Here is a 20743-nt window from a genome sequence, read left to right as displayed (position 1 = left end):
ACAAAGTTTGAGAACCCCTGCTCTAGTGATTAGAACGTGGGTGGGCACCAGGACTGCTGGGTTCTAGCCCCATTTGTGCAAGAAGGGAGTGGTGCCTAATGGTGAGAGTGGGAAGGCGTTGCTAGCCCCAGCCTGCGTTGGCTCCAGCACCATGCTCAGTTCCTTTTGCCTGTGAAACTTGGGAGTAACAGCTGCTCCTGGCACTGCTAAGGGAAAGTAGGTTAATGGATGCTGGTGTTGCAGGCGGAGAGAGAGGTTACTGTGGGGTAGTGTTGCCTGCAGGCGGAGCGAGGGGGTGGTTGGTAAGAGGACGGGGGGGGGGGGGGGGTGGAGAGAGCAGCAGAGGGGACTTTCAGATCTGCTAGGGCTACCACTCCCATCCTGCTAAAGCCCTTTGCCCCATGACTCAGTTTCCCTTCTGCCACGCATGGCTGAGATCTGAGCTGTGCCTTGCCACCCCCCCTCTCCCCACTGACTTTTCTCTTCCCAGGTTCTTCCTGGCCTTGCCCACCCTGTGTCCCCCTCCCTCACGGAGCTGTCACCCCCAGTTACATTTTCCAAAGCAGAGCCTGAGATGGGCCCCAACCCAGCCCCAAAGCCGCCTTTGGATCTGGCTGCGCTGGGTGTTGCCATGACAGTGGCCGAGGGTGCCACACACCCTCTGCCAGTGGAACCCGCCTGCCTTGGCCCAGCTGCCTTGCTGCTCGGGGAGGTTGGCCTAGGGAGGGAACAACTGGTCAGTTTCCTCCACAGCAACAGGGCACAAAGACTGGGGTCCCTTGGGAGCCACACGGAGGCTTGTGCTGCTTATTGCAGATGATCCGGAGACGTCCAGCTTGGGGGGTGGGAGAATGCTGCAGCTAACAGAGGTGCAGGAGTGGGCAGGTATCAGCCCACCCTCTTCTAAAAGACTTGTGGGAGGGACAACTGGACCTGGGGTTTCCTGATTCCTCCGGCTGCCAGTAAGGCCACGGCTGTCACGCTAAAGAGGGGCCCTGCTTAATACGAGGGTTAGCTCAGCACTCCCTGTAAACCGGGCGCTTTGGAGGGCACCCAGGATTGATTCATGTGTGTCCCCCCCGCAAGGTGTGGTGCAGATCTGTGAATGCCTCCGTGTATGTGGGGTTTATTCCAGAGATTGAAACAATTAGAACATTGGCCCTCAGCCTTTTCCTTGGAGGCCCCGCCCCCCCAAAACACCTCCATGGCCCACCTTTGCCACGACTCTCTCTCCCTGTACCCGGCAGGGGCCCTGGTAAGGGTAGGAAGTAGGGCCTCACACCACAACAGGAATGGCAAAGCCAAGTTACTCAGGCTTTGGCTTCAGCTCAAGCTTAGCGCCTGGAGTCCTGCAGCCCAGCCTTGCTCAGCACCCCACCCACCGGCACCCGCATCCCAGCCTTGCTCAGCACCCCACCCACCCGGCACCCGCAGCCCAACTTCACAGGTTATGGATGGTTCTCTGCACCACATGCCAAGCAGCAGTGGTAGGGCCCCTTTGGAAAGGGGGAGCTGGAAGAACGGAGCATAAGCCCCACTCTAGAAATCCCTGGTGCACTCTCCAACCAAGTACCTCACTTGCAAAAAGAGCAACAGCAGTAGTAGGGGTAGGGAACAGCTTGGCACGGTTCAACTTACAAGATGCCTGAAAGGCAACAGCCGAACCCCTGAGGGTTGCGGAGAAGGGTGAGGGGCAGGTGCAAACACTAGTAACCCCTAGATCCTAGGTGGTTAACGGGCAGCACATATACAGACATAGTGCCTGCCCAGGCAGCACCAACCTGTGGAACTCATTGCCAGGGGATGTTGTGAAGGCCAGAAGCTTAACTGGAGGCAGAAGAGAATTACTCATGGAGATCAGACCCATCAGTGGCTTGTAGTCACAATGGTCCTGGACAGACCCTCTGCCCTGGTCTCCCTAAACTTTGCACAGCAGTGGATACAGGACAGATCATTCCAGACTTGCCAGGCTCTATTCATTCCTCAGAACATTCTGCCAGCAGCTCTTGGCAGGAGCTGGCTGCAGCACTGGAATGACCGTGGGTCTGACCCAGTGTGGGCATTCCTAGGGCTGGGCCTGCAGTTCCAGCAGCCCTAGCCAGGGCCTCACAAGTCAGCTAGCGCAACTCCAGGGTTGTGCACCTAGGCTACCTTTCTCTAAGGCGGTCTGAGGCTGGGAGCTCTTGGCTATTTCACCCTCTGGGGAGAGCTATGCTCTGCTGACCACGCACTGGCATTGCAGCATGTTGGCACCCAGCAAAGGGTGGAGGCAGTGCTGCAGAAGTCACCCCGCCCCCCCAAGCGCAAGGGGCCCAGCTGCTGCCCAAACCCGGCGTCCTGCTGCAGACGAGGAGAAAGGTCCCTCACCAAGCTGGGGATGGGCCAAGCTGAACACAGAGAGACCTTATGCCCATTTTGCAACAGCTGGGCAGCGGGTGCCAAGAGGTGCAGTAGGGCCCGGAGTAGAGCCAGAGACCAAGCATGGACATGCCCATGCTGGCAATGAGGTGGCTGGGGCAACTACCTTGCCTCCATAAGGAGGCCCTTATGAAGTAGCCCCCAAAGGCTGCACAATTAGCAGCTGCTTTAACTTCCCCACCTGCCCCATGGTGCAGGACCCCTACCCCAGCCGCCAGGATCTAGTCCAGTGATTGCCAACCTTTTTACAACCAAGATCACTTAAGGGTCAGAACAAGCCAAAAATCTACCACCCCATCCTTCCCCCAAAATCCCACTCCTTCCTTGAAGCCCCGCCCTCTCCTGCTCTCCATCACTTCCTACCCCCCAGCCCTTATCACTCAACACCGCTGCTTGTCTCCCCTCCCCCCCCCCGCTTCTTCTATAGGACGAAGTTTTTCCAACATTTGGCCTGTCTACAGTAGACAAGGAATCGAGGGGTTACCAGAAGAGCATGGTTGCTCTTTAGTGGAAGAACACACATTTCCAGCAGATCTCTGGAATCCTGAGTCCTTGCGACTGACCAGTCGATTGTGATCGACGGGTTGGTGACCACAGATCTAGTCCAACCCCTTCCAGAGACAAGGCAGCAGGTTTTGTTACAGATCCCAACCCTGGCTGGAAGTCGGTAGCTACCTGCAGCCCACTGGTTAGCTACTACTGAGCTGCAAGGGGGACCCCCCCCCCCATGAAAGGTTGCAGACCAGCACTCTGTTACAGCCTCTTCCCAGACCTGTGTGCTTACAGCACTGATTGAGCCTTGCCTCAGTTTCCCCTTGGCATGTAGGCTTTGGTCTTAAGTGCTGCACCCACAGCCCCTGCCCCACAGCAGCCCAACCAGCTGGGCTATTGTACCACATTTATCACCCTCAAGGACTGCAAACAGTCTCGCTCCCAACTCTGGATCTTGTTTGGAAGCTGGAGAAGCAGGTGGGAATAAAGAATCTAGACAATTTCACCCACGTTTCCTCAACTGAAGTGGCTTTTATTTCCAACACTATGAAATCTCAAGGACTCTAGCGCCACAGATGGCTACTAACCCCGGGCTAGACTCCTTCCCCGGGGAGGCGGTGGTGCAGATTTCTGGTCAGGCTCACGCAGGTCGCTGTGGAGAGCGGGATTCACACACGCGCACGGACACGCACGAAGGTTTACGGGACAGACGAGGCGCAGCGTTTGGGGCCGTGTGGTTGAAGCATTAAGATACGATGGATCCTGTGGCCAAATAGATCTAGAGGGGCATGGTGGATTCTTTGGGGGCCTGGAATGCAAGTGGGACAGGCCCTCAGTTCTCCTTGGTGAACATGTGATTCAGGAGGTCTGCCACCCGGTTACTGTAGCCATATTCGTTGTCATACCTGTGGGCAGAGACGAGGAGACGTTCAGCTCTCAGTCACCTCCCTCAGAGTGCTAGGTGGCACTGGTCAAGTGGAGAACATGGACCACAAGAGAGACCCTCCCTCCCAACCATTTCCACATGACCTCCAGGTGGGTTCTGGTTCCCACTGCGAATGCCTCAGCCACACTTGGAATGAGGACCAAACCCAGCTCCAGTCTAGGGTCCAATATACCCCCCCCTCCCCCATGGGGGGGGTGACCTCACTAGAGCAGGAAAGGGACCTCAGGTTTAGCCAGTTCACCCCAGTGTCTGCAGCTGGGCTATGGGGGCCGTGTGTGTGGCTCAGAGCCTTTTAGCCCAGCCCCATGCATGCTGTGTGGCTACACCCGGACCCCTCGTGCCAGGCAAGAGATGCTGCTATGGAACCAGTTGGTCCTTGACCCACTCCAGGGTGGTACTGGACTCCTGAGCATGCTGGTCCCCTCCACCCCAGCCTTCTAGGAGAGGCTGGCTTTCAACCCCACCCCTCTGCTTTGGCCAAGCACGGGAACCACGGCTGGGCCTACCAGGAGATGAGCTTCACAAAGTTATCGTTCAGGGAGATCCCAGCTCCGGCATCGAAGATGGAGGAATGGTTGTCGCCGATGAAGTCAGAAGAGACCACCTGCGAGTGAGGACACGTGTTACGACAGGCTGGGGGCACTTGGCTTGAGTTAGCAAGACAGCGGAGGGGAGGAATATCTACGGGCCTGCCTCTCTTGGCCAGATGCCCCAGAAGAGGGCTCCATCCTCGCACTGATTGCCCCCTCCCCCCCGCCACTGGCTGCCCATCAAGAGACTGGAGGGTCAGTGGTTGCAAGGGGCTGCCTGCCTGGCACAGGCCAGTGTCACTGGTGCCCCACACAGCCCAAGGACTTCCAGACTGCAGCATTTCAATCCCTAACACTGAGATGCCACCTGTGCCTGAAGTCTCACCCACAGCAGGGAACTGGGCAGGTCCCACTAGCCAGATGAGCCACACCCTATGCTGGGGAAGAAGGTGAAAAATGTTAAGTCCCTCTTAACTTGGCGTGTGGGGAGCAATTGCTTCTTGACCCCAAGTCCAGGCAACCCTTCGGAGAGGACGCCTGTCAGGAACGCGAGGGACTCTGGCCTACCAGCCAGTGTCCCAGCTGATGCGGCCGAGGAAAGTGAGGAGACCCAGCGTATAGCGGAGGAAGAGAGTCCTGATCCCAGTGGGACAGACGGCAGGACCATGCCAGTACACTTGGCATCGCACCCTAAGTAGCTCTATCCAGCTTTGGGGATATGCAGCTGGTTTGTCATGAGCGCCCGCCCAGGACTGGGACCCAGCAGGAAGCACTGCTGAGGTCATGTGCCGCCAACCTTCGCCCTGCCAAGGTGCTCCAGCCCCCTAGCGCTGTACTGCTTCACCAGTATGGGTCATCCCAGGGCCCTTCAGACCGGCTGCATGTTGGCACAGTTGGAGACAGGAAGTGAACGGCTATGGACTGATCTGCAGTGGGAGGGTAACAAACTCTGCAAGCTGGACTGTGGCTAGGATACCGGGTCACTCCAAGCAGCTGGTGTCTGCTACACCCCATCGCAGACCACCTTAAAGGGGAAGCGCACTCAGTGGTTAGAGCACTGGTTTTGCAGGTGAGGGTCCCAGCTGGGCCCCCCAGTTTCCCCTTTAAGCTGGGCAGAGGCGCTTTCATACTTCAGGGGTGTGGAGAGGTAAGTGTGTGGAAGGCGACGCGGTGCCCAGAGGCTTTGGGGATGGTCACCTGACAGCTCCACCCAGCATAGCACTAAGAGGTGTATCCATCAGTGCTCTCCGACACTTCCAGCATCAGAGCACGCCCAGCACCACATGGGCTCAGCATGTGTAACCGCTCAGATCTCAGCATGTCACCCCCCCCCCCCCCCCCCCCCCCCCCCATTACCCAGATCCCAGCCTCACTGCCAGAACTTGGGACAGCGATTCCCATTCCCCGCTCACCTCGTCTTCCGTGTACCCCAGGATCCCAGCCATGGGCCCCTCGGAAGCCTTCTTCATGGCCTCCTTGATTTCCGCGTAGGTTGCTGGCTTGGCAAGGCGGCAGGTTAGGTCCACAACGGAGACGTCACAAACGGGCACACGGAACGCCATGCCCGTGAGCTTCCTGGGAGGGAGACACGCAGCTAGGATGGCCCTCGAGCAAGACACTGATGGAGCTAGAGGACAGGTCTGTGGCTCAGCACTGGGCCCCGAGGGAGCCTCCCCCAGGCCTCTCAAAGGAGAGGTGCTTTGGGTTTTGCTTCGTGAACACTGCTTGCTGGTCTCTTCGGAGGACAGCCACCAGGAATGGCCCAAGCCTCCACACACTGGCTGGCCATCCCCAAGGCCACCTCAGAGTCTTACCCCTGTCTTGGGTGACTCTTGTTCCACAGGCCAGAGTGGCTGGGACATCCTGACCCAGGGGGCTGCCACAGGGAGGCCTAGGCTGGAGAAAGCGCCTGCTGCCCACTCAGAGACACGGCCCATACCCGTTCAGCTCTGGGATGACCTTGCCCACAGCTTTGGCGGCACCAGTGGATGCCGGGATGATGTTCTGGTGGGCGCCCCTTCCATCACGCCAGGCCTTGGCAGAGGGCCCATCCACGGTCTTCTGCGTGGCCGTGTAGGCATGCACAGTGGTCTGAAGGGCGAGAGACGCATGTTATGAGCCAGCAGAAGCTAGGTCTGGAGACGGGCAAGCCGCAGGGGGCTGGCAGCACACGACTTACCATGAGTCCTTCCACAATGCCGAAGTTGTCGTGGATCACCTTGGCCAGAGGCGCCAGGCAGTTGGTGGTGCAGGACGCATTGCTACACGGGGAAGGAAGGGAGGTCTGTCTAGTAGGTACCAGCGCCTAGTTGAGCTCCACCACCACCTCCCATGTCTCATTTTAGGGAGACCAAGGGGGAGACCCCAGAAGCCAGGCTGGCGACTCTGATCTTGCATCAAGGCGGAAGCTCATTCCCCCCCCTCCCCCTTGAAGGGACAATCTTTCTTCCAGCACAAGCCGTCTGTCGGGCTCTTGCTTCCCAATCGTGTGGCACCAGCGGTTAAATCTGTGTGCCTGGGAAGAGTTCCAACATGTCCCCGAGATAAAGGCTCTCCCCAGCATCCCTCCGACCCAGGGCAGCTCCAGGTCAGCCAGACCAGATCCCTTCAAGCCTCCCCAACCTCTGGCCAAGCCCCAGCCCTCGGGTCTCACCTGACGATCGTCATGCTGGATGGGTCGTACTTGTCCTCGTTGACACCCATGACGAACATGGGAGCATCAGGGGAGGGGGCGCTCACCACCACTCGCTTGGCTCCGCCTTGTATATGGGCCTGCAGGAGAAGGGGCTGATCATGGAGGCTCCTGCTATGCAAGAGGCCAAGCCAAGAGGTGGCCACTACAGGCCTAGGCATTGATCGAAGGCTCCATCGGACCGAGGGCTGGTACGAAGGCCACCTAGGAGAATGGCCTCCCAGCCCCTAGGGGCTCAGCCTGTTAACCAGCAGCTACCCACTTCCCTCCTGCCAGTCAGACGTGGCTCCGCAGCCCCTGTAGCAAGCCAGACACTCACCGAAGCTTTGTCAATGCTGAGGAAGACTCCGGTGGACTCAACAACATAGAGGGCTCCTGCGTCACCCCAGGGAATCTCACTGGGCTTCATGCTGTCAGACGGCAGAGCAGAGTTACCACCGAGGTCCGGGCGCTCAGCCACAGTCCAGCAACACCCAACTCCCTTCAGCCTGAGGGCATCATGTGGGACCCCGGGCTGGTCAAAACAGCTGGCTGCCCGCCACTCCCCCGCCCCCCCCCATGGGCCTCCGCACCATGCATGGGGCAGGGGGAGAGGAGGGAGACTTTGCATGCTGCCCCTTCTCCCAGCTCAGTCACCACAGCTCCTACTGGCCAGAAACCAGGAGCAGCATGCAAAATCCCCCCTCCCCCTACCACAAAGGCAAAGAGCCTGCCTGGAAGACCCGGGGGGGGAGGGGGGGCGCGGCACGCACGCTGAATTAAGACTTGGCAAACTGGCTGCAGCCCATGAGCCATATCTGGCCCACCCCTAGTCTAGGCCCGTGGGTCCTAACCTTCCAGGTGCTAGGCTGACAACAACTCAGGTAAGCTCAATGCTCAGAGGGGACTCCCTCAGCTAGCAGGAGGGGGAAGAAGAGGGCTGCGTTAACACAGTGACATCCCCAGTGGAGAGACCAGTCACTTCGATTTGGTGTGGAGGCAGAATGGCAGCCAGCGAGCTGTGCGCCCAGCTCAGACCAACGGGCTTCGAGTCGGGGAGGCCGTCTCCTCCACAGGAGAGATGCAGGAGAAGTGAAGCAGGCAGGTCTATGGATGCAGGAAGGCATTTGAGCCCTGCTAGACTGGTATGAGTCTCAGGTATGCCACCTGCTATCAGGGCTGTAAAATCCTGTGTAATTGGTTAACCAATTAAAGGGAGGCCAGTGGGGCAGTCCAGCCAAGTGGCAGGAGCAGCCCCCCTGCCCATCAGTGGAGCAGACATCCCCCCCCCCCCCATTGCAGGCAAGGGCTGCTCCAAAGCAGCCTCTGGCAGTGGGTGGGGAGCTGCTCCAGCCCCCACCTCTTAATCGGAATCAGTGACCCCTGTCACATCCCTACAGGAGATCTGGAGAAGCTGTTACTTTGAGACAGGAGTTTCCCTCTGAAGAGGCACATGGCAGCTGACAATGCCAACACCAGTCTAGGACAAGAAGCATCTACGTGAGGGATACTACAGCCAGCTGGAACTGCAGGACAGTTTGGAGCTGAAAGAGCGGTCTGAGCACTGGAGTGATGCCACCATACTTCAAAGAAGGCTCTAGTGGCAGAGGGCCATGTGCCTCAGTTTCCCCGTTAGCTGACAGAAGACTGCCAGATTGCTGCAGGGTTACCATTAGCCCTGTGCCACTAGAACCATCACTTCCTACAGCACCCTGAACTTGGCTCAGACATCTCCCCTCTCAGGACTCAGCCGACTGACCCTGCTTAGGCGGGAGGTTCCCAAGCACTATGCCAGTGACAAGGTGCCAGCCTTCACCCTCCCCTGGTTCCTCCTACTCACCACTGGAAGACGGAGATCTCACTGCCGTCCACCACCAGCTTGCCATCTTCAGCCTTCACCTCGCCACTGTAGCGCCCGTGCGTGGAGTCGTACTTGAACATGTACACCTGGGGAAGGGGGGAGAGTGCAGTAGCTGGTAGCAGCCCAGGCCTGCGTGCCCTGCTGAATGCCAGCAGCGCCACTCCCTGACTGATCAGCTCTGCTTCCTGCAGCCGGAGAAGGCCAAGCTGGCAGCCAGCTCTCCCGAAGGGGAGGCCGATCAGCAGCCCCCGGCTCTGCGGCAGAGCAGCGAGCATAACACCATCCTCCAAGTGGATCCAGAGCAAGATACTGAAGGAGTCAGTCAGCACTGAGGGCAGAAGAGCCAAGCTCCCGAAAAGCTGTGGGGGGCCTTTAAAGTCCTTCTCGCAGGGAGCGATCCAGCCCTGCAGGAGGGTCCTAGACAAAGCTGGGGTCAGAGGTGTGATGGCTCCTTAACTTTGCACATACAGAAAGGGCTGGTGTCCCCAGCCAGCTTGTAAACCCCAGGAGCGGGCTTGACCGGAACACCCCTCTGAGCAAGTGGCGAGTCCCAGGGGGGCAGCCCAGAGGAAAGCTGGCCATGGCTGTGACACGCTGCACCCTGTATTTGCCATGGGGCTACCCCAGTTGTGTTCTATAGAAATGCCTTGGGAGGGGTCAGTCTGAAGAGCCTGGGTTTGTTCAACACCACAGTCCTACCAGCCATTATGTGCTAGCCCCCTGGGGGCGACTGTTCAGCTGTAATGGGTCATTGGAACCACCCTCAACCGGCCTTTCTGGTACAACAATGAAGCTGCCAGACAGCGGTAATGGCCCCATTTAAGAGGAATCCACACACTGATCTCAGGAATTCTTCACAATGGAGGCTTCCCAGAGCAAGCACTAGGCAATGGAGGATGCTGGGGGGGAGGGGGGGGTAGGCAGAGGACAGACCCCTCCTCCCGAGTGGAGATCTTGCTAGCAAGCAGGGGGAAAAAGCTATGGGGGGGTGCATGGTATCCCTTTGCCTCTCTCCCTCTACAACATGTGTTTCCAAACTGGGGGGCGTGAATAGATTCCAGGGGGGCACAAGGCAACCCAGCCCCACTCACACCCCCAGTCAATCCCACCCCAAGTTTTGCTGCTTTTGGGGGGCACGTAGAGTTTCTCAAAAATGGGGCGTGATGTGGAAAAGTTTGGGAACTGCTGCTCTAACATCTGAAAACACCCAAGAGCCAAAGCTTGGGGGGCGGAGGGGGGGGGAGGAGGAGGGAGAGACCAGGCAGGACAGAAGAACTGCAGCCTGTGTACAGAAGCTGTTCCCTGCTTGTACTAGCTAACAGGGTGAAATGCTGCTGGATAAACCCAACCTGGGTAGGAAGCAGAGAATGTTTTATTTCTTAGGTCAGTTCTATCTGACCTGCAGGCTCAAGCTCCACCTCTCTAATGAGATGCACACAATTACCCTAGCAACATAAGGTTTAAGTAGTGTGAGGAATCTGCTCAGAACACACCCAAGTGCATGGCCTCCCCACATCACGCTGCTCAGGCTCCCGACATGGGTAAGATGGCCCAGTTCTGGTCAGGGTCCCACTCTGTGCAACTGGGGGAACTGGATGGAAATTCTGTAGTTCAGGAGTGGCTGAGGAGCAGCATTCCTGCAGCTACAGCTGGGTGTGCCGCTGCCTGTGGGGATGCGAGTGCAGGACTGGGAGTGATCTGCAATTTATGACAGCCTCAGGGCCAGGGGGCCCAGACTGGCATGTCACAGGGCCCAGAGGTACGCCAGATCCAGGTCACACCCCAGGAAAGCCCATTATAGGTTGATCACCACACCTGATCTGCTAGCTGGCCCATCCCACCCATGTTGTGACCATCTCCACAGGGTAGCGAGGCAGGATGTCCAGGGACAGCGAGGACAGGAGGAGCCTGTGCTGCGACATGGGATGTGTCCCAGTAAGTTGGTTTAGCCATTGGATTGAGAAAAGGTGGACGTTACCATGTAGTTGAGGTCAATGAAGGGGTCATTGATGGCCACCACTTTGAGCCCCTTCTCCAGGCAGGCTCGAAGGACCAGACGCCCAATACGGCCAAATCTGGAATAGAAACAGTCATTCGATTGGCTACAGCAGGAGGAATTGCAGTCCCATCCAGGGTGGGAGTCACCAAGCCCTTGGAGGATCTGGAGTGACCATAGGGGCAGTCCCTTTCATGCTGGCTTTGTGCAGCCAATGGGAGCTCACTCAGCAGGGCTTTCCCATGACTGTCAAGTCACCCAGTCATTAAGCCCCCCCGCTTAGCTCTGCATGCTAGTGGGGTCCCCTAGCTCTGATTGGGGTAGCACGAGCCAGCTGTCCAGGTACCAGCCACCATGAGCACAACCAGCCCTCAATCCAGCCGCTGCAGGGGAGTTAAATGCTTCAAAGAGACAGCCAGGTGACCCCCGACTACACTGCTGGTAGTAACGAGCTGGGCTCTTCCTGGAAATCAAGCTGGCTGCCGGTAAGGCATGGTTCTGCAGCAGCCAGGGGACAGATGCAGGCTATGTGGATCGCAGGGTGTGGTCCCAGCCACTGGTGCTGCAGGGAGTCCCGAAGTGACTTGCAAAGGAGTGGCAGCGCCGCAAGGCTGATTTTATCGCTGCCACGTAGAGTCACCACTTACCACAGGCAGAGCCCCTGGCTCCTGCTGCATGGCCCAATTGGTGCTGCAGGAGCAGGGGGCTACAACTCCAGGCCAGTGGGCAGCCACGGAGGTCTGGGGACCTTACCCATTAATCCCAACAGTGAGTTCAGCCATGACCGGTTCTACTGGTTTCTCTACTGGAGCCGGTTCCTCCGCTTTCTCTGGTTCGGGCACTTTCTCTGGAATGGAAGGTTTTCGGGGCTGGGAGACCTCAAGTCTGGAAGGAAAAAGAAGAGTCAGCAGAGGCTGATGCAGATAGCAACAGCAGACCGGCCTTTCCGCAGGGGAAACCAGAGCTCCTTTAGAGCAACAGGGAATGTGGGATTTGCCCAACTACCGCAGTCCAGTGAGCCCGTGCAGACCAGAACCCCCTCTCCCACCAGGGCCAGTCCCACTTTCAGAGGAAGGAGCAGGAAAGGCTCCCTAGAGGGCCGTGATGGAATAGAAGTTTCTTCCTGACCTCCTACAAAGGAGGAGGCAGCTGCTTATGCCCTGAAGTCTGGGGGTTTACACCCCTTCCACAAATCCTATTTGAAGAATCCCTCTGAACTCTGGGTATTCTACACCCTCTCTGAATTTCTCTAGGCTTTTGGGCAAGTGACCTCTTGTGGGACAGAGGCATGGAACAGACATCTGAGCAGTTGTAAACATGCTACCTGGCACTCACTAGCCCTTGTTTGCTAGGAGGTGGATGGCAGAACCCACTCCAAGGTCTTTCCCATTTGTTACTGGGTACCCCTACAAAGGGACAGTCCTGATCCTCATTACCCTGCCTGTAATCCCTCTTTCTGCTCTGATCTTTGAGATCCAAGTGATTCCGTCAAGGGCATCCCACAATGCTGCTACACAAGTTGTGTTTTACACTAGTGCCTTGGGCTGATCCAAGAGACAGGGCTCCCCTTGCGCTACACACCATACAGAGCGGCAGTGTGAACCCTGAAGATTCATTTCGATACATTGAACAGGCTCTGTTCAATTCCTTAGATATCAACACCATTTGCTTTCCAGGGGCTACTGCATATTGAGCAGGAGTCTGCAGGCTTGTCCAGACAGGGGAAGTGGTTTCAGAACAAGGTGTACATGTAAAGGCTGGGAGCTATTCAAAATGGCTTCCTGGATGGGCACATTCCACAGTAGCTTTGCAAGGAGCTAATCCAGAATAGCCACTGCAGAACAGCTCCTGGTCAGTTTCTCACCGCTGATACATGCACGGAACTATGAACGCAGCCTGTTCATGATGCTTCCTCCTGTGTCTCAAGTCACGGCTATCAGCCAGCCCCATGAAGGTCAAGTTACACTAGTCAGCCTGCAGGTACAGCTAGGGAAGCGCGAGCTGACTCCATTCCAAGCCCTGGCGGAGGTGCCCAGTGCATTAGCAAAAAGGAGAAGCTAGCGTTACTCTGGGTACGGCTACATTGCAATCAGAAGAGAGACTGCTACTGGTCTAGCTGGCATGATTAACAGCTGCTGCAAAGCTGACGCAGCACAGACTAGCCACTGGCATCCATAGCCAGGATCCCCACTCATAGTGAGGTGTGTCTGCATTTATTTCAGCCAGCTGGATCAATGCTATACGGGCTGCAGTCACACCTCTGAGTGCTCTGCAGACATCCCCAGACTGGGACAGGGACTTCAAGGGTTTAGAATGCTACCCCAATACACCACTTCATCTGCCTAAAGCCCTTCAAGTTTACCCCGGGATCAAGTCATTTGTGACAGATCTGCCCTGTGTTTTGAAGCCCACTATCTGAAGATTAGCCCTTTGTGGTTTGCTATTTGCCAAGGAGGCTCAATCTTAGTTTAAAAGGGAAGCTGCAACCATTACCACAGGTATTTAGGTTCCCACTGAGACCACTTAAGTCAGAGCTTACCTGAAAACTTTGACACTAACAGATGATCCAATTGCCTCTTGGCTTGTCGGCGAGTTACAACGCTGCAACATTTTGCTGGCTGCCCTAGCTACTGACTGGAGATACTGAAAACAGCGAGTTCAAGACACTTTTTAAGACTGATCTTTAACATAATCACTGACTATACTGAGATCTATGTTGCTATAAAAGAGTTAGTGCAGGTCTCTTCTAGAGACAGGACCCAGACAATGAAGGCATCCTTACTTGCAGTTCCTTTGACTCGGATTAGTCCCATCCTGGGGACACCAGTCCTGATCCTGCACAGTACTGTGACTAGCCTGATGTGCATGAAGCAGATGCAGAAACGGGCTATTGGGCCTTTCATGCTAGGATTTCAGGACAGGCCTGTTCTGCCAGAGCCAAGTCAGCCCAACAGAGCTTTAAAATAGAAGGCCAGGCAGAGCTGAGCATAGGCCTAGAACTCTGAAGTGACTGCAATTGACCCTGATCAAGTCAATTTCACCTCTAGGACAACTGAAGACTCAAGTCCTTCCCATTGAGGCTGCCCTCAACCTGCCTTCAAAGGAGGTTTCACGCCTTCCAACAAAGCAGAGGATTCTGGGGGCCCTTTCTGCAGACCCCACCCCATTCCCATCATGATGGATTAGCACCCCCCCCCCCCCCCCATGGAGCTGGGACCTTCCCAGAGTAGATGGTTTCACAGTTAGTGCCCCAGAGACACATGGGAAGTTCCCTCTGTCCCCCCCCCCATGATATTCTTCAGGCTATTGCACACTCAGATGCCCCCATATCAGTTGCACTAACGGCATACTTGTGACCCAGAGCAATTTATGGGGAAGCTAAAACTGATCACATGACCCCAGCAGCCAGGTGAGTAGGCCTCATTCTGATACAAGTCATGGAAAGTCACCCTGACAGCAAAGTATTTTTCACAGACATGCACCCCCAGCCCCCACTTCCATCAGCTATCAAGCCTGGGAGGACACTGCCATCCCTCATCTTGCAGCTGAATCAGATGCACAGAGCCTCTATCTGAAGATTCCCAGAAGCCCCACTCCAGGACCAATGGCAAAGGTGAATCTGGCCTGAGGCTCAGCTGGGTTGGCAAAAGCACACTCTGCTTTGTGTTCACACTGAGCCAGAGGCTTTTGAAAGCCAAGAAATCTTGAGTCTACAGCTCTGAACAGGAGAGCATGCGATCTTGTGCATCACCGGCCATTTCAGGGACCAGTGCTGTCAGCCAGTCATCTGAGACCACCTCTTCCATCGGTGCCTCCCTCCCATACAGCAGCAGTAGGACAAGGGTTAGGACCCATGATTGGGATTTGGGGCTTCCAGCTTCTGCTACCAGAGGCCATTAACCTATGACCTTGGCCAAGGTCATGCCATGTCTGTACCTCAGTTTCCCGATCTGAACAAGAGGAGGAAGCCACCATTTTAACTAGACTGGGGTTTTGAGAGAGCTATTGGCATCCTGCTGGTTCATTACCAGGAAGTCTCAGACACCCCTCAGCTACCTATTAAGTCAGATAGAGTAACCAAGGCACAAATCACTGGCACTGATTGACTACAGCCTAGAAGCTGACTCCTCGTGTCTACCCAAACCAGTAGTGGCACCACATCCAAATCTCTATGCTGCTGACCCTTCTAGCCCACCAAAAAAAACCAAAACTCCACAATAGGGACTAGGCCTGCTGTCAGGATGTGAAAGTATAACAGTGTAGACGGTTAACTGAGAACCCTGGGCTTATTAACATTCATGATTGTACATAGGCTCCCATCCTGCACAGTAAGTGTGGGTAACCATGTCACCACTGAGTTTTTCCAGCAGTTACACATTTACCCAGCTACCCACTTTAACATCCCTAGCCTGCGGGGCGGAGGAGTACCCAACAAGATTATAGGCAAGCCAGCAGATCGACTAGATTTTGAAACCAAGCAAGGCAGCTAAACAGTGACGAAGCAGATCAATGCAGGCAAGTGGAGGATTTGGCCAGAGCCCCTGCGCAGGACTAACATCCAGCCCCCACCAAAGATGAAGCCACCTGTGTGTTCAGAACTGCAGATCTCTGACTGCAAAGCTGGGCGGGGGGGCGGATTGATTTTAGAATTTGTTCCCTCCACCTCATCAGAATCTAGTAGCTATTTAAAAAAAAAAAATCTAGGCAGCGGCTGCTAGAGGCAGCAGATGGCATTTCACTTCAAAATGGCCTCCGGTGCCAGGAGCGTCTCCTGCCGACAAAGCTACCCTCGCTCATGTAGGTGGATTCATTATGGCAGTAGGAGAGCCTCTCAGCACTGGGTGCACGAACAAGCTTAGAGCACCGCAACCGCATCAGTACTGCGGTGAGGTCACTGGTGTTGACATGGTCTAAGGGCAGCAGGAAAGGCCACCTAAGACGCTAGCATTGAACCCACTGGTGCTGCTGCCCACGAGGACCTGCTGCTCCAGAGGCAAGAGGACTAGATTGCTTGTTTCTGATGCTATGCTGCCACAGAACGGGAGGGGCTCCATTTTGGCATGACTCATGAGAACCCCTTTGTATCCCTGCACTCGACCATCCCAGACATTTGGGGCCAGAGCACCTAGGACTCCTCCCTCATGGAGCAGGACCCTCTGGGGCTCAATGTCCCTCACCAGGCCACCTTTGCCAGCTGCCCCTATTGAATGCCAATGCACGGCAATGCTTTATTTAGGGCCCACACAGATCAGGGCAAGGAATCCAAGCCATACACCTGCACCAGCCCAGTGAAGGCTTTAAGAGCTAACAGCAGACAACTGAGTCATCCTGTTGCTTCAGCACTTCAGTCTTGGATTCCCTCCACGAGCCATTCAGGATAAGCTGGCCGGTCTGTACTGGCTATGGTGCAGGGTGGTTATTTCCACCCCACTGCAGGTGTTCTACCGCAGTGACATTGAGGGGTCAGGAAGCAGAATGCTGAAGCCAGACAAGAACACATTAGGCAGACGCGACAGACCCTGCCGTCTTGGATCACGCATGGATATCTAGCATCAAGCCTGTGTCTTCACAAGCATCATTTTATGGAGGGGAGAAACAGGGAGGTTAAGTGACCTTGGAAAAGTGAGCAGTAGGAATAGAACCAATGTCCAGCTCCCTCTGCTCTTACCACTAGACCATGTTGCCACTAAGATGTGTGGCACTCTTTGGTACTTGTTCTGATCTCTTGATTTCCTCAAGCACAAGAATCAGTATTCACTTTCCCACCCTAGAAGGGATGCATAAAGTTTCACCTCTGGCTGACTTCCAGACATTAGAGAGGAAGTTTGCTCCATTTAGATACGCACTCCGCACAGTGGCAGAGGGTCACAAATATGCTCTATATGTGCACCTCTCTCTTGTGAGGGGGAGGCAGGAGAGAGAACAGCTTGCTGGCTGCAGTTGCTGACAGAGGCAAGAGTGCCTCCCTGGAGAGGAGCTATACGTGTACTTGGGTGTGATATACTGATGAAAAGTGCTAGGCAACGTGGCTGTATAGCTCCGAGTGCTTCACAGGATTTGCCTCAGTTCATCTGTCAAATGCACAGTAGCGGATAGAGCACTGGACAAACTCCCCATTCGAATGCAACAGTCAGCATTTTAGCCGTCGGTCTTGAGATTACAGACAGCCGCTTCTCATAGTACTGCCGCCAGTGGTGAACTTTAAGCTAGATGCCATACATTAGTGGCTAAAGAGACCCCACCTCTTCTGCAGAGGGGAGGGGCATATATTGGTAGTGGTGCAATATTGCTTAGCCTCTGCAGTAATATTGCTTCGGAGGAGTAGCCAAGTTAATCTAACTGGAAAAACTTAAACAATGACTAGTCTAGCAGCACCTTAAAGACAAACATGTAGCAGGTGCAATTGTGCATGCCATCTTCTGCCTGTGCAACGGTTTCCCTGGGGGGAGGGGGGAGAAAAATCTCATTGGAAGTACTACAGTTAGGAAGGAAGCGCTTTAAACCTCTCCAGGGTCAGGGGATTTTCCACCGCCACTGTCCGAGACACGCAACTGGAAGGACAAGCATACTGGCTAGAAAACGCCTCCCAGAGCAGCTGGCCACACACAAGCAGTAGAGCAAATTCCATGGAGGTGGATCCCAGTCAGCTCCAGGCGGATGAGAGGTTTGGAGGGATGAGGCCTCTGGCAGGAGATGCTGCTACTGCCCCAGGGTTTAGTCTATTTCAGGCTGATTCTATTTTAATTAAGCAGCACAAAACCCACGTGACCTGACCAGCAGGGATGCTCTGCCCACTGAATTACTCACCCATATTGTGGGGAAGGGGCTGATGGATGGGTCAAAAGGCAGGATGCATGGCTGCTCCCATCCCCCACAGGAGGATGGCAGACAGACTCATTTCTTACAGGGGCTCATCAGAAGAAGAATCTCCCTCCCGGGAGGAGAGGTGATGCAGAGCCTGCCTGGAGTTTCCTCTGATGCTGCCATGTTCTAGAGAGCTCCATGGTGCAAGGGCACCTCTGGCAAAAGTCTGCATCATCACCACCCTCCCTCACTTTGCACAAGTCACCTCCTCAAATCGCTGCATACAGAGGCAGCTGCTCCCCAAGCAAATCCCTACACTCCACTTTGGACCCTGGACTGGGACAGCTTGACTACTCCCACCCCAGTGCTGCATCTCCCCCCCACATCCCCACTCCAGCCTAAATGTTTGTTCCACTCCCATCCTACTCATGAGACATCCCCTCCTCACAACTCCCTGCACAGCCACACTGCTCGAAGCCCCCCCCCCCACAGCCTCCTCTACCCACCAGCTGCAGTGCCTGCCCTACAGAAATGCAGGCTGCCCCATTACTACCCCTACAACTCCCCCACATGCTGGCTTCTCAGGTCTCTTGCTGGCCAATCCCATATCTAGCCCCGACACTCCAAATCCCCTCACCACAGTCCCCACCCCCGCTTCCCATCACCACAGTGGAACAGACTGACCACAGCCACCAAGAGCCACCCATAGCGTCCCTCTTTCCACCCCACTGCACCAGCTCACCTCACCCCAACCCGCCTCCCCAGAGCCAGCCACCCTCAGCCCAACCACAACCCCTGATGCACCTCACGGCCTCTTCCCATCTGGAGCACCCCAGCCCAGCCCACGGCCCAAACCCCTCACTCCTCCATCCAACCCCCCCTCCCCCCCCCCCTCCTTCATCCAACCCCCCCCCCCCCCCCTTCCTTCATCCATCCCCCCTCCCCCCACACACCCCCCTTCCTTCATCCATCCCCCCTCCCCCCACACCCCTTCCTTCATCCATCCCCCCTCCCCCCACACACCCAGACCCCCCCTTCCTTCATCCATCCCCCCTCCCCCCACACACCCAGACCCCCCCTTCCTTCATCCATCCCCCCTCCCCCCACACACCCAGACCCCCCTTCCTTCATCCATCCCCCCTCCCCCCACACACCCCAGACCCCCCCTTCCTTCATCCATCCCCCCTCCCCCCACACCCCTTCCTTCATCCATCCCCCCTCCCCCCACACACCCAGACCCCCCCCCTTCCCCCTCCCCCCTCACCCCCCCCCCTTCCTTCCCCCCTCCCCCCACACACCCAGACCCCCCCTTCCTCCCCCCTCATCCCATCCCCCCTCCCCCCACACACCCAGACCCCCCCTTCCTTCATCCATCCCCCCTCCCCCCACACACCCAGACCCCCCCTTCCTTCATCCATCCCCCCTCCCCCCCACACACCCAGACCCCCCCTTCCTTCATCCATCCCCCCTCCCCCCCACACACCCAGACCCCCCCATCCCTCCCCCATATCCCCCAAACCCATTCCCTCCCGATTCCCAACCCCCACACCTCACATACCGCCCCCCCGATTTCCAACCACCCCCCCACACCCGCCTCCCCCATCACCTGCTGCGCCAGGCACCACATACCAAAGGCTCCGGTGCGCGGATGGCGTCGAACGAGAGGAGCCGCTACTCAACGCCCGTTTATATACCCCCTCCCCTCCCCTGCCACGCCTCCCTCGCCGTCTAGCCCCGCCCCGCCCCGCCCCGCCCTCGCTGGCGCGCGCTTTTCCCATCCCACCCCACCCCTCCCAACAGCGCGCGCGCTTCGAAACCGCACAGCGCGTGCAAGTCAAACCGTCGCGGTGGAAAGAGGGCGGGGGAGAAATTAAAAAAAAAAAAAGTGGCCCCTACTGCGCAGGCGCCACAGCATGCTCGCCAGGCACGCAGATTTCCTAACCGCACCGGCACGCGCCTCAGCCAACATCTTCCCCGCCCACTGTGTCTGGACGCATGCGCAGCAGCTGCTGTCTGCCCCCATCCTCCCGCGGGTGAGAGGCACTCGCAAGGGCTTCTGGGGATTGTAGTTTTGCTGGCTGCTCCTGCTAGATCCTGCAATGCACATAGGTGCTGAAACTAGAGGAGCTGCAGCTCCCTCGGACTTGAAGTGGCTTCCGTTATATAGAGGGTTTGCAGAAAGGCTCAGCTGCTCTCAGCACCCTCCACTAATAAAACTGTTCCACCCCCCTCCCCTGGCAATGCACCCTCTGGTTGGGGCGGGAGCCAGGATTCCTGGGTTCTGCTACTGCCTCCCTGGGAACTGGACACAACGCAGTGGGGCGGGGTATGGGAATAGATTAGAGAAGGATACTCAACATGCGGCCCGTGGCCTGTTTGTGTGCAGCCCATGGTGAGGTTTGGGTTTATGAGCAACTCAACACGTGGCCCGCGGGTGGGATCCTTTGAACTTGGCCTCCACTGGGAACACGCTCCACAATGGTGAGGAGCCCTCCAGGCAGGGTGAGCACTGAAAGATGCAAGGGGGCGGGCTGGCTGGAACAGACAGGTACAGGGCATTGGTGTTTCTAGCCCCCAGGGAGGAGGCACCGGGGAGGGGCATTGTCAGAAGTGCTTTGTATTCATGCCCATCTGCGTGAAAGAAGCTATTTGGATATCTTTGCATAAACATTTGCATGTATATGCAACCACACTTAAGTTGCAGCCCTCAGCATGTACTCTTGAGTATCATTGTGGCCCTTGGAGCAAAATGCAGGACAATGTAGCACTTTAAAGACTAACAAGATGGTTTATTAGATGATGAGCTTTCGTGGGCCAGACCCACTTCCTCAGATCAAATAGTAAAGTTGAGTAGCCCTGGATTAGAGAGAGACAGAGCAGGTGTAAAGGTATGGAGGGGGTTTGTAGGGGATGAACAGACAGATGAAGGGAGCGTGGGAGGGAAGGCCAAACAAATGAGGGTTGCATGTATGGGGATGGACAGACAGACAAGAGGCGCTTATAGGGAATGGACGGAGAGATGGGG

The 20743-nt window shown here is 56.3% G+C and overlaps 1 protein-coding gene across 3 annotated transcripts; it reads right to left on the bottom strand.

Annotated features, from left to right (window-relative positions):
• Positions 1-3417: 3417 nt before the first annotated feature.
• LOC102449076 (glyceraldehyde-3-phosphate dehydrogenase 2) lies at positions 3418-19453 on the bottom strand. 3 transcript variants are annotated; one of them, XM_075907218.2, is made up of 12 exons: positions 19348-19452; positions 13454-13557; positions 11668-11799; positions 10897-10993; positions 8898-9004; positions 7398-7488; positions 7040-7158; positions 6566-6647; positions 6326-6477; positions 5799-5961; positions 4363-4460; positions 3418-3815 (listed from the first exon to the last, which is right to left on the bottom strand). In XM_075907218.2, exons 2-12 carry the CDS (start codon positions 13522-13524, stop codon positions 3743-3745), a joined length of 1185 nt encoding a protein of 394 aa, XP_075763333.1. In that variant the 5' UTR covers positions 13525-13557; positions 19348-19452; the 3' UTR covers positions 3418-3742. The 3 variants fall into 3 exon arrangements, with proteins under 3 accessions (XP_075763333.1, XP_075763335.1, XP_075763336.1); XM_075907220.2 differs by lacking the exon at positions 13454-13557 and having other exon boundaries at positions 19348-19453; XM_075907221.2 differs by lacking the exon at positions 13454-13557 and having other exon boundaries at positions 19325-19349.
• Between the last annotated feature and the right edge of the window lie 1290 nt (positions 19454-20743).

The sequence above is a fragment of the Pelodiscus sinensis genome, chromosome 22 (genome assembly GCF_052426305.1).
Source record: "Pelodiscus sinensis isolate ZL-2025 chromosome 22, ASM5242630v1, whole genome shotgun sequence".
In the NCBI taxonomy this organism is placed as follows: Eukaryota; Metazoa; Chordata; order Testudines; family Trionychidae; genus Pelodiscus; species Pelodiscus sinensis.
The sequence above is the reverse complement of the archived record's forward strand: the minus strand, read 5'-3'. Positions and strand labels throughout refer to the sequence as shown.